The 12,607-nt window shown below is 39.8% G+C and overlaps 1 protein-coding gene across 25 annotated transcripts in view; it reads left to right on the forward strand.

The window, feature by feature from the left end:
• ADD3 (adducin 3) overlaps positions 1-12,607 on the forward strand; it is a 129,176-nt gene that overhangs the window by 110,498 nt on the left and 6,071 nt on the right. For all 25 annotated transcript variants that reach the window (XM_045361502.2, XM_074002683.1, XM_074002677.1 and 22 more), the window contains 8 exons: positions 936-1,016; positions 2,143-2,292; positions 2,791-2,934; positions 3,046-3,144; positions 5,160-5,342; positions 7,250-7,507; positions 9,732-9,851; positions 10,322-10,408. In XM_045361502.2, the coding sequence (XP_045217437.2) occupies positions 936-1,016; positions 2,143-2,292; positions 2,791-2,934; positions 3,046-3,144; positions 5,160-5,342; positions 7,250-7,507; positions 9,732-9,851; positions 10,322-10,408 (1,122 nt within the window). The remainder of the gene's footprint in view (positions 1-935; positions 1,017-2,142; positions 2,293-2,790; positions 2,935-3,045; positions 3,145-5,159; positions 5,343-7,249; positions 7,508-9,731; positions 9,852-10,321; positions 10,409-12,607) is intronic.

Consider the following 12,607-nt stretch of genomic DNA (forward strand, 5'->3'; position numbering starts at 1 on the left):
TGAGTTCTTCAGCTTTCAATTCCTTTTTGAAAAAATTCCAACTAGCAGGCAACTATACTTTTCTTACCTTTACCTGGAAGTCCAGTTTTCAGACTTATTCTCTAAACCTAGTATGCTAGATCGCAGCCAAATACTGATTTAAACCTTATTCCCAAGGGAGAGGCTACAGTTCCCCCACCTTTCTTCTCCCCTTACTATCTGTGTTGTTCCTTTGGTTCAGACCAAGTGTAGAATCTATCCAGGAAGAAATCCTTCTGTCAAAATTGTCCCTCTCCATGATAATTACGTCTGAGCATCAGTGGATCAGTGGCTTTATAAGCATTTGAGGCAAGGAAGATAGAGGAGGTCAGGGAAATTTCCTCCCTGGTCTTTATTTTTTAAATATATTCTTGCCATTCACCATCATATTTTTATTTTGCCACACTTGGAAAAAGATGCTATTTGGAAGCAAAAGAGTATTAAAATACTGTACAATGGAAATGGTATAGATGCAGTCCACAGAGAACCTTTCTTCCTTTCCACCTTCCATCTGTATTTTAATTCCTTCCTAGGAAGAGATACTGTTTGCTTTCCTTTGCCCATTTTGTGTTAACTTCCAAGTTATAAATTAAGGTTATAATCATTGCCATATTGGCTTGAATAATATTAGCATTTATTTTCCATGAACATAGCTGACCCTAAATAATCTTAGAGGCCCAAAATAGCACTTTTATAAGTCCAGTAAATAAGAAATTAAAGTCAGAATTTTTAAGCAAGTACTTGAGGGAAACTTTAGGAGTTTCATGTTGTAGACCTTTAATTTTTGCTTTGTTGGGTTTTTTTTTTTTTCCTGATCTCTCACAATTAGTCATTGTAAATATATTTGTAGTCATGTTTCCACTGCAAAATATAGACCACTTCATAGTAATTCCCTGTTGTTGGTTTTTTTTTTCCAGGTAAGAATAAGTAAGGAGCAAGACCACATTATAATAATTCCCAGAGGCCTATCTTTTTCTGAAGCTACAGCCTCCAATTTGGTATAATTTTCCATTCCTGTGTTGCTTTTTCTGAGCTTTCTTCTGCTTTTCTGACAGTTTTTAGCTTTTAGTACAGGACAGAATAAGAAGGTATGGATGGAAAAACATTTACTAGTGAACAGTGAAGGGAATTTGAATTATGTTGTTGTTTTAAAGAAAAGTTTTAGAGAGTAGTGTAATTAAAGAGACTAATAAATGAGTTGGTCTTACCAGTTTTCTATGTTTTGAAGGGAATCTTGATTTTTTTTTCCACCCTATACACTCAGAAATTTGTCTTAAAAAACACACACACACACATGGCCAGGCGCGGTGGCTCACGCCTGTAATCCCAGCACTTGGGAGGCTGAGGCAGGTGGATCACAAGGTGAGGAGTTCAAGACCAGTCTGGCCAACATGGTGAAACCCCATTTCTACTAAAGATAGAAAAAATTAGCTGGGTGTGGTGGCACACGCCTGTAATCCCAGCTACTCGGGAGGCTGAGGCAGGAGAATCGCTTGAACCCACGAGGCAGAGGATGCAGTGAGCCAAGAACACACCGTTGCACTCCAGCCTGGGCGACAGGGCAAGACTCCATCTTACACACACACACACACACACACACACACACACACAATGTTCATAGCTAGATTTAAACAAAGTTCAGTTGGTAAGAATATAGGATCTGACCTTCTTAGTATTTTATCTTTTCCATGATTGTACTCCTAGCCACTGTCACCAGCTTACAGAGTGACAGGAGCTACTTTGGTTCTGGGTGCTTGCTGTAATGTTAGCAAATAGAAGTTTTCTAGCCAATTCTATACATGCCGGACTTGTTCAGACCTCCAATGAAGAGCTTAAGTTCTCAGTTTCTTGGAAACTACTTCTTGCCAAGTACTAAGTTTTGTTGCACCTGTTTTATAAATAAAGTTTTATGGGAACAAAGCTGTACCTGCTAACTTACAGATTGTTTATGGCTGCTTTTGTACTGCAGCTGCAGATTTGAATAATTGCAGCAGAGGCCCACGAAGTCCAAAATGTTTACTATCTGGCCTTTTACAAAAAGGTTTGCTACCCCCGGTTTAGCTTGTGAAACACAAACTTTGATACATATGTACCAGTTAAATATGTTTTTCTGATTTTTTCCAGGTAAAAGTCAATATAATAGGAGAAGTGGTTGACCAGGGAAGTACCAATTTGAAAATTGACCATACAGGATTCAGTCCCCATGCTGCAATCTATTCAACACGTCCTGATGTTAAGTGTGTGATACACATCCATACCCTTGCAACAGCAGCTGTAAGTCAATGAAAGGCCAAAACTGACAGTGACTCTGGAAGATGTATTATTTTTGTGGCTTTCTCAACAGGATGCTTTACTATCTGCTTTTCAGAATCATATTTGATATAATAATCTGCATAACCAGAAAGTGAAAGGCCCTTGGAACCAAATGCTACCATTCTAGGAAACAACTGGAGAAATAGCATTTGGATTTCAAAACTAACCAGTTTGAAAATTGGGTCATTGAGTTTTTTAGAGCAAAACTTCTTTCATAATATTTGACACAGCATTTAAGTTGAGTTGTATTCCCTAAGTCCTTTGTGTGTGTGTGTGTGTGTGTGTGTGTGTGTGTGTGTGTAAGAAACAAAGTGGGAAGTGAATAAAGTGGAAAGTGGGCTGCAATGGTGAACACAGTGAATAGGCCAGTGCTTTCCTGACCTGACCAGACAATCAGGTTCCTATGAAAATGTATGTAGTAACGAAATGTGTTATCTTGGTATGGGCCAAACCAAATAGGTATCCTCCATGAAATGTGGGATCCTTCCCATTTCTCAAGAGTCTCTTATTCTGGGAGATGTTGCCTATTATGACTACCAAGGGTCGCTTGAAGAACAGGAGGAGAGAATTCAGCTGCAGAAAGTTCTGGGGCCAAGTTGTAAGGTATGTCATAGAGTTTGTCTAAAGAGCTATTTTTGTTGCTGCTGCTGTTGATGAAAACAGTGTGAGCTATGCCAGTTATTTCAAGTGATTGCTGTGGGCATTCTATTTTAGGTGCTGGTACTCAGGAATCATGGTGTGGTTGCACTTGGAGAAACAATTGAGGAGGCTTTTCATTATATTTTTAATGTGCAGCTAGCCTGTGAGATTCAGGTAGGAAACATTATTCCCCCTTTTTAATTCTTTGTTGTTTGCTTGTTTAGTTGGATTTTGTGTACTTATTTCCAAATATGTATTAGTTAGTGGCTTTTTGTCTTTTAAGAGAAGTTCTGCTCTACTTATGTAGAGAGGGTTGTCAACTCAGTTATCTCTTGAATTGAAAATAGAAGTAAAGGAAATTAAAATTTTCTCACACTCAATCTAAGGGTCTCATAAACATCATTATCCCTACAATCCTGCTTTTTAAGTTAGTACAATTGTGGGCCGGGCGCGGTGGCTCAAGCCTGTAATCCCAGCACTTTGGGAGGCCGAGACGGGCGGATCACGAGGTCAGGAGATCGAGACCATCCTGGCTAACACGGTGAAACCCTGTCTCTACTAAAAAATACAAAAAACTAGCCGGGCGAGGTGGCGGGCGTCTGTAGTCCCAGCTACTCGGGAGGCTGAGTCAGGAGAATGGCGTAAACCTGGGAGGCGGAGCTTGCAGTGAGCTGAGATCCAGCCACAGCACTCCAGCCTGGGCGACAGAGCAAGACTCCGTCTCAAAAAAAAAAAAGAAAAAAAAGTTAGTACAATTGTATATTTCTCTGTTTTCACCCTCTAGTGATGGTGCTAATTAAGAAAGAAAAACAGCTGCAAATCAAGAATCAAATGTGCTGTGGTCACTTTTGTAAAAAGTTTAACTAGGGCCAGAAGTTTTATGAAATTGCAGTTTTCAACACTTCCACAACCTCATTATGATGAGAGGTTGGATATTTATTAACCACTTTTTTCATCAGAGATGCTGAATGTATTTAAAGGCCCTAATTTTCTCTAAATCAAGCAGATTTGGCCGGGCATGGTGGCTCACACCTGTAATCCCGGCACTTTGGGAGGCCGAGGCGGGTGGATCACCTTAGGTCAGTAGTTCGAGACCAGCCTGACCAACATGGAGAAACCCCATCTCTACTAAAATACAAAATTAGCAGGTGCCTGTAATCCCAGCCACTCGGGAGGCAGAGGTTGCAGTGAGCTGAGATCGTGCTATTGTACTCCAGCCTGGGCAACAAGAGCGAGTCTCTGTCTCAATAAATAAACAAATAAATAAAGCAGATTCTCATGAAGCAAATGGTAATAATCTTAATTTATTGGAAGAGCCACAAGAAACGGGGAGAAAAAAACAACAAAACCTTTTTTTAGCAACATTAACTTGTCCTAACAATCAACTTCTTTTTTGCTTTGATGGCTCCTCCTCCTCTTGTCAAATGGGGCTATGAAAAACTTAATTAAATTAAGATAATGAGCCGATGGCTTCTGCCTAAATATCTTTAAATTCAAAGTACGGTGTTTTTGTATTCCCTTAAAATTATAACTTTTAGCAAAAGTATTAACTGGATAACCCTGGGGAAACTTCAAGAAAAGAAATTTAAAATTTGGCAACAGATTTCAGTTGCTTAAAATATATTAAGGCCGGGCGCGGTGGCTCAAGCCTGTAATCCCAGCACTTTGGAAGGCCGAGATGGGCGGATCACGAGGTCAGGAGATCGAGACCATCCTGGCTAACACGGTGAAACCCCGTCTCTACTAAGAAATACAAAAAATAGCCAGGCGAGGTGGCAGCGCCTGTAGTCCCAGCTACTCGGGAGGCTGAGGCCGGAGAATGGCGTGAACCCGGGAGGCAGAGCTTGCAGTGAGCTGAGATCCGGCCACTGCACTCCAGCCTGGGCTACAGAGCGAGACTCTGTCTCAAAAAAAAAAAATATATATATATATATATATATTAAGAGGTATGGCTCTAAATGTGTTTTCCATCAGGGAGGATCAGAGTCTTGGAAAGTTTCTTTTTCAGATAGGTGGAAAAGATACTTCAGCTGTCTGCTGGCACAAGAGTGTCATCTTGTCTTTGTTGTTAGTAGCCTGAGCAAGTATTATACGTATTTGTCAAATTGAAATTGTGCCTTTTTGAAAGTAAAATACTCATTACAGTCTTTATAGTTTTGTATCTCTGTATATTTTACCATTGATTACAGGTGCGGGCCCTAGCAGGAGCAGGTGGAGTGGACAATCTCCACATACTGGACTTTCAGAAGTATAAAGCTTTCACTTACACTATAGCAGCGTCTGGTGGAGGAGGTGTGAATATGGTTTCCCATCAAAAATGGAAGGTTGGCGAAATTGAGTTTGAAGGGCTTATGAGGACTCTGGACAACTTGGTACGTTGCACAATTGAAATAAAACTTGGATTTAATGTCTTCAGATTCAAGAGCAGATGCTTCCATTTTTGTAGAACATGCTCCATACTCCTCCAGAAGCTGAGTTTGGCCCTAGGAAAGCATTTCAGTGTGATTTAACCACACCTTTGAGAATTAAACAGAACTTAAAATGTCCTTTTTTTTTTTTTTTTGAGATGGAGTCTCGCTCTGCCGCCCAGGCTGGAGTGCAGTGGCCAGATCTCAGCTCACTGCAAGCTCCACCTCCCAGGTTCACGCCATTCTCCTGCCTCAGCCTCCCAAGTAGCTGGGACTACAGGTGCCCGCCACCTTGCCCGGCTAGTTTTTTGTATTTTTTTAGTAGAGACAGGGTTTCACCGTGTTAGCCAGGATGGTCTCGATCTCCTGACTTTGTGATCCGCCTGTCTCGGCCTCCCAAAGTGCTGGGATTACAGGCTTGAGCCACCGTGCCCGGCCTGGTTTTTTTTTTTTTTTTTTCAAGATTACAATATATTGTTATTAACCATAGTCACCATAGTATATAACTCTTGAACTTTTTCCTCCTGTCTAACTGACATTTTGTATCCTTTGATCAACATCTCCCCACCCCCACTTCCTAGGAACCACTATTCTCTACTTTTATGAGTTCAACTTTTGTTGTTGTTGTTGTGGTTGTGGTTGTTGGAGGCAGGATCTTGCTTGGAGTGCCGTGACACAATCAGGGCTCACTTGCAGCCTCAACCTGCTGGGCTCAAACCATTCTTACACCTCAGCCTCCTGTGTAGCTGGGACCATTGGTGTGTGCCACCATGCCTGGCTAATATTTTTTTAACTTTTTAAGATTCTGTATATAAGTGAGATCATGGGGGTATTTGTCTTTCTATGCCTGGTTTATTTCATTTAATATAATGTCCTCGAGGTTCATCCATGTTGTCACATTTGACAGAATTTCTTTTTTAAAGCTGAATAGTATTCCATTGTGTTATATGTACAACATTGATATCCCATCCATCAGTGGACACTTAGGATGATTCCATATCTGGGCTATTGTGAATAATGCTGTACCTAACATGAGAGTGCAGATACCTCTTTGGCATACTGCTTACATTTCCTTTGGATATATATCTGGTAGTGAGACTGCTGGGTCATATGGTAGTTTTATTTTTAATTGTATAAGGAACCTCCGTACTGTTTTCCCCAATGGCTGTACTAATTTATATTGCTACCAACAGTGTGCAAAGGGTCCCTTTCTTCCTACATTCTAATGCTTGTTGTCTTTCATCTTTTTTATAATAGCGATTCTAACAGATAGGACATGATATCTCATGCTTTAATTTGCATTTTCTTGATTAGTGATGTTCTAATATACTTGTTGACCATTTGTATGTCTTCTTTTGAGAAATGTTTATTCAGATCCTTTGCCCACTTTTTAATTGGGTTCTTTTCTTGCTATTTTTTGAGTTCCCTATATATTTTGGATAGTGACCCCTTAAAAGATGTATGGTTTGGCAAATGTTATCTTATATTTTACTCTCTTCCGTGAAGGCTCAGAAGGCTGACTGCCTTCAGACCTAGGAACAAAGACTTAAATGAGCACTGAGATTTGCTTCCCAAAAACAGGTTTATAGGCAGAAAAGCACTTCTGGTCAGCAACTTAAAACTGTTCCTTGTCAGGAACAGTTGTGTGAGTGGAAATTGCAATATCAGCTGTAATCAGCTTTAACTGGGTCTTGAAATTTGCGTAATTTCAACTCTAGTGTTACGTGAGAGTTATGTGGTGTTTGGAAGGATGCTTTTTTCTTTGTTTTTCAGCAAAGGAGTCTTTTAAATCATTTGTATAAGGAATTAGGATCCAAATGCTGTTGTTGATACACGTTTAATGCTTTAAATGTGGTTTTTCCCTCCCTTAGGGGTATAGAACAGGCTATGCTTACAGGCATCCTCTCATTCGAGAGAAGCCTAGGCACAAGAGTGATGTGGAAATCCCAGCAACTGTGACTGCCTTTTCCTTTGAAGACGATACGGTGCCACTCTCTCCTCTCAAATACATGGCACAGAGGCAACAGCGTGAAAAAACAAGATGGCTGAACTCACCAAATACTTACATGAAAGTGAATGTGCCAGAGGAGTCTCGGAACGGAGAAACCAGTCCCCGAACCAAAATCACGGTATGCCAGTATTTTACATAGTTTGCCTTTACTAAATATTTTGCCTAGTTACTCAAGAATTGAATGTTCTATATTGAAAATATTTGGAAAATAAAATAATATTAAAAATATTACTGTCACTTATCTGGCTTTAACTTTGTGCAAGGCACTCTTCTAAGTGCCATACACAGATCATATCATTTAATTCTCCTAATATGAATGATGCTGTTTTTCTGTCTGTTTTATAGATGAGAAAACCAAGGTAAAAAGGGTTAATTAATCATGTTTTAATGGTAAACTCGGGATTTGCATGAAGACAGTCTGACTCTTGAGCCCAGTTCTTGCTCACTACATGATACTGCTTTGTAGTTTCTGTTAAACTACACCAGTAGTTTAATTCACCAGTGAATTAAAACTATAAAAGTTATCAATACCTAATTGTACCAAAGCTGCATGAATCACTGCACATATAGCTACCCTTAGGCAAGATCTTGTAGGGTAGAGAAATGGGTTATTTTATCTTTTTCAGAAGTTTGCATTAGATTTGGTTTGGTTTGGTTTTGGAGTGCATACCACCAAACATTCTCTAGGTCAAGCTTGTCCAATCCATGGCCCAGGATGGCTTTGGATGCAGCTTAACACAAATTTGTAAACTTTATTAAAACATTATGAGAATTTTTTGTGATTTTTTTTTTTTAAGCTAATCAGCTGTCATTAGTGTTAGTGTATTTTATATGTGGCCCAAGACAGTTCTTCTTCCAGCGTGGCCCAGGGAAGTCAAAAGATTGGACACCACAGCTCTAGATATTCAGAATTAGTTCATCTTGTATAAACTAATGGCATTCAATACGAAAATACCTAGGCATCAGAATGTCTTTTCTGTAGTCTATAAGATTTCTTGCCTCCCAGTAAAAGAACATAAACTCATTGGTTTCTCAGAATTCATTTTGTTGACAGAGATTGATGGTTAGCCATCATTAATCTTGATCGAGATTTGCTTGCTTTTTTTTTTTTTTTTTTTTTTTGAGACAGAGTCTCGCTCTGTTGCCCAGGCTGGAGTACAGTGGCCGGATCTCAGCTCACTGCAAGTTCCGTCTCCCGGGTTCACGCCATTCTCCTGCCTCAGCCTCCCGAGTAGCTGGGACTACAGGCACCCGCCACCTCGCCCGGCTAGTTTTTTTTTGTGTGTTTTTTTGGTAGAGACGGGGTTTCACCGTGTTAGCCAGGATGGTCTTGATCTCCTGACCTCGTGATCTGCCCATCTCGGCCTCCCAAAGTGCTGGGATTACAGGCTTGAGCCACCGTGCCCGGCTGAGATTTGCTTTCTTTAAGGATTATAATATGGGGTAAATGAAAAAAATTATGTAAGCTCCTTCCAACCCTATGATTCTATTTTGCTATTATATACCAGATTATCCCCATTATAAAATGCTGATTAGGGCTTGGCCTTTTCTGTCAGCCAAAAATAAAAAGTGAAGTCTGATAAACTAAATCTTAAGGTATTTCTTAAGGGTTTTTTTTGTTTTTTTGTTTTTTTGTTTTGACTTCTTGGCCATATTCATCCAACTTCTGTCTTCAATGCAGAAGACAGAACACTGAATGTGAGTGAATGTGAGATCATGCTCTCTGTGCTTGAAGTAGCTTCAGCATCGTGTTTTCACTTGACAGGAGAAAGTTTAATTAGCAGTATAATTGAATATTTGTGTGAATCGTAATGGCATTTATTTTTTAAGTGAATGCTGATTTTTAGCCTTTTGTAACTAGTATAAGATGAAACTAATTCACCACTAAGATATTTCTTTTTTTTTTTTTTTTTTTTTTTTTTTTGAGACGGAGTCTCGCTCTGTCGCCCAGGCTGGAGTGCTGTGGCCGGATCTCAGCTCACTGCAAGCTCCGCCTCCCGGGTTTACGCCATTCTCCTGCCTCAGCCTCCCTTGTAGCTGGGATTACAGGCGCCCGCCACCTCGCCCGGCTAGTTTTTTGTATTTTTTTAGTAGAGACAGGGTTTCACCGTGTTAGCCAGGATGGTCTCGATCTCCTGACCTCGTGATCCGCCCGTCTCGGCCTCCCAAAGTGCTGGGATTACAGGCTTGAGCCACCGCGCCCGGCCCACCACTAAGATATTTCTGAGTGAAATTATTTAAACATTGGCAATGCCCCTCTTGAGACTATAAGCAGTTATCTAGCAATCTACTAATATTTTCTTAACACAAAGCTTCATTTTAGAAAATTTTTGATTCTTTAGTGGATGAAAGCAGAAGACTCATCTAAAGTTAGTGGTGGAACACCTATCAAAATTGAAGATCCAAATCAGTTTGTTCCTTTAAACACAAACCCGAATGAGGTACTAGAAAAGAGAAATAAGGTAAGACATGGTCTTCTATAGCCAGGGGAGACATTTTAATTGTTTTATGTTTAAATCACAAGTGATTGAATCTGGTTAATGTCAAACTTAGAAGTTTGAATACAGAAGTATTTGTAATTTAATTCAGTATAATTTTAGCTTATATTGAATGCCTCCAGCTCTGTGCTAGTAATTGGTGAACAGGCTACATGGGGAAGATGTATTAAACATATTTCTGCCTTAGAGAACCCTGCTATTAGGGGAAAATGCAGTTCTCTAACAACCTAAGACGAAAGGAAATCACTTACCAGGAAGAGTGGAGGAGACTAATACGAGCTGTTAGGATGGTAAAAGAGGTCTTCATGAAGGTGGGAATGGAAGAGACTCTCACTCTGGAAATGTCAAGTAGTAAGCTTTTATGAAAAGATAAAACAAAGGTCATCTGCCTAGTTGCCCTCAAGAAATTTGTATTGAATTGTTTTTCAATTCAGATTCGGGAACAAAATCGATATGACTTGAAAACAGCAGGACCACAATCTCAGTTGCTTGCTGGAATTGTTGTGGATAAGCCACCTCCTGTAAGTTTATGAAGCAATATGATCTTTGTTTTTGATCTACCACATTAATTTCATTGATTTTTAAACATGAATATTTATTTTTACTAAGGTTAATATAAGCACAAAAAGTCAACCCACAAGATTTAAAATGCCACCCATAATTCCCAGTTTCCAGATACAGCGACTTTCTGTTCTTTTCATTGCTTCTAATGTTTACTTTGATGTTTCTAGTAAGTTAGTTGAGATGAGGTCTCACTCTGTTGCCCAGGATAGTCGTGAACACCTGGCTTCAGGTGATCCTCCAGCCTTGACCTCCTGGAGTATCGGGATTACAGGTATAAACCACTGCTCCTGGTCCTACTTTGATGTTTCTAAAGAGCATCTTCTGCTTTTTCTTGATCTATCAGTTTTAGACCTGGACTATTTTTCACCAAATCTGTGTTACCCATTGTAAGAAATACCATTGTTATACATGTCACTAAAAGAGAAAAAACATGGCCAGTTATAATTGTAGGAAGCCATAAGATGATTCCCAATTTCACAGATGGAAAAAGTTCATCTTAGAATTAATGAAATATTTTTGAAAGATGGGGATTTATCCTGTTTATACAATGCTTCCCTTTTTCCCTCTCCCCATTCTCCCAGTAAGGACACATCAGTTTTTTTCGTGTGTGTGTGTGTGTTAGATCAGCTTTCATTATTTATATTACTACATGTTTGCTACTGAGCCAGGTAGTATTTCCTTTCTTACATAAGTTACCCCTCCCTACCCTCACCTTGCCTTTTTGTCATTGGCTTATTATTTGCGGTACATTGGCTTAGTTCTTCCCAAACTTTTTAACAGAATTATAAAGTCCAAGCTGGGCGTGGTGGCTCACGCCTGTAATCCCAGCACTTTGGGAGGCCGAGGCGGGCAGATCACGAGGTCAAGAGATCAAGACCATTCTAGCCAACATGGTGAAACCCTGTCTTTACTGAAAATAAAAAAATTAGCTGAGCGTGGTGGCATGCACCTGTAGTCTCAGATACTCAGGAGGCTGAGGCAGGAGAATCGCTCGAACCCGCGAGGCGGAGGTTGCAGTGAGCCAAGATTGCGCCACTGTACTCCAGCCTGGTGACAGAGCGAGACTCCGTCTCAAAAAAAATTAAAAATAACATAAAATCCGTCCTAGTATTATTTTCCATGTGGTGAAAGGCAACAGGTAATCTCTATGTTCCAGCCCCCCTTCATTCTGATCCAAATCTAAATTGGTTGCTCTCAGGCCAGCTGCACAGGTTCATCTGGAAGATTCCTGTGCTGCTGATCTACATTAAATTTAGTTTCCTGTACCTTGTGTCTCCTGCTTTCTTGATTTCCTCCTTTACCATAGAACACACCCTCAGCTTTCTGAGAAAAGGATACATAGGCGGTAACAGTCTGAAATGCCTTTATTCTACCTTCAAATGTGCATATAATGGATATAGAATAGTTTAGAAATAATTTTCCCTTGAAACATGAAAAGCATCATTCTGTCCCTTATTTTATTGTTGAAGTAGGAAGGCATTGGAATTCCTGAACTTTTGTTTAGGTGTTTTTGTTTTGTTTTGTTTTGTTTTGTTTTTGCTTTTAGACCTTTTCTGCATATCTGCTGTTCTGAAATTTTATGATTGTGTGCTTCATAGATCTCTTTTTAGTCTTTTTTCTAAGTAATTAGTAACCCTTTTCAGTCTACAGAGTCATGTCCTTCAGTTCTGGATGTTTTTATTAAGTGTTTCTTCAAGAGTGTTTTCTTCCCATTTCTTTTTCTGCCAGTATATTATGTTAGTTTGAATGTTGGGCCTCTTTGAGCTTCTGATTTTTTTCTTTTCACTCCTACTTGCTGTACCTTTATCTTTGTATCCTACTTTCTGGGAGACCTTCCTGATGTTTTCTAACCCTTTTAATTTTTTATTTTGATGTTAACTTTTTAAATTTATTTTATCTTATTTATTTATATTTATTTATTTTTTTGAGATGGAGTCTCGCACTGTCGCCCAGGCTGGAGTGCAGTGGTGCAGTCTTGGCTCACTGCAAGCTCCGCCTCCTGGGTTCACGCCACTCTCCTGCCTCAGCCTCCTGAGTAGCTGGGACTACAGGCGCCTGTCACCACACCCGGCTAATGTTTGTTTTATTTTCAGTAGAGACAGGGTTTCACTGTGTTAGCCAGGATGGTTTTGATATCCTGACCTAGTGATCCACCT

The sequence above is a fragment of the Macaca fascicularis genome, chromosome 9 (genome assembly GCF_037993035.2).
Source record: "Macaca fascicularis isolate 582-1 chromosome 9, T2T-MFA8v1.1".
Classification (NCBI taxonomy): domain Eukaryota; kingdom Metazoa; phylum Chordata; class Mammalia; order Primates; family Cercopithecidae; genus Macaca; species Macaca fascicularis.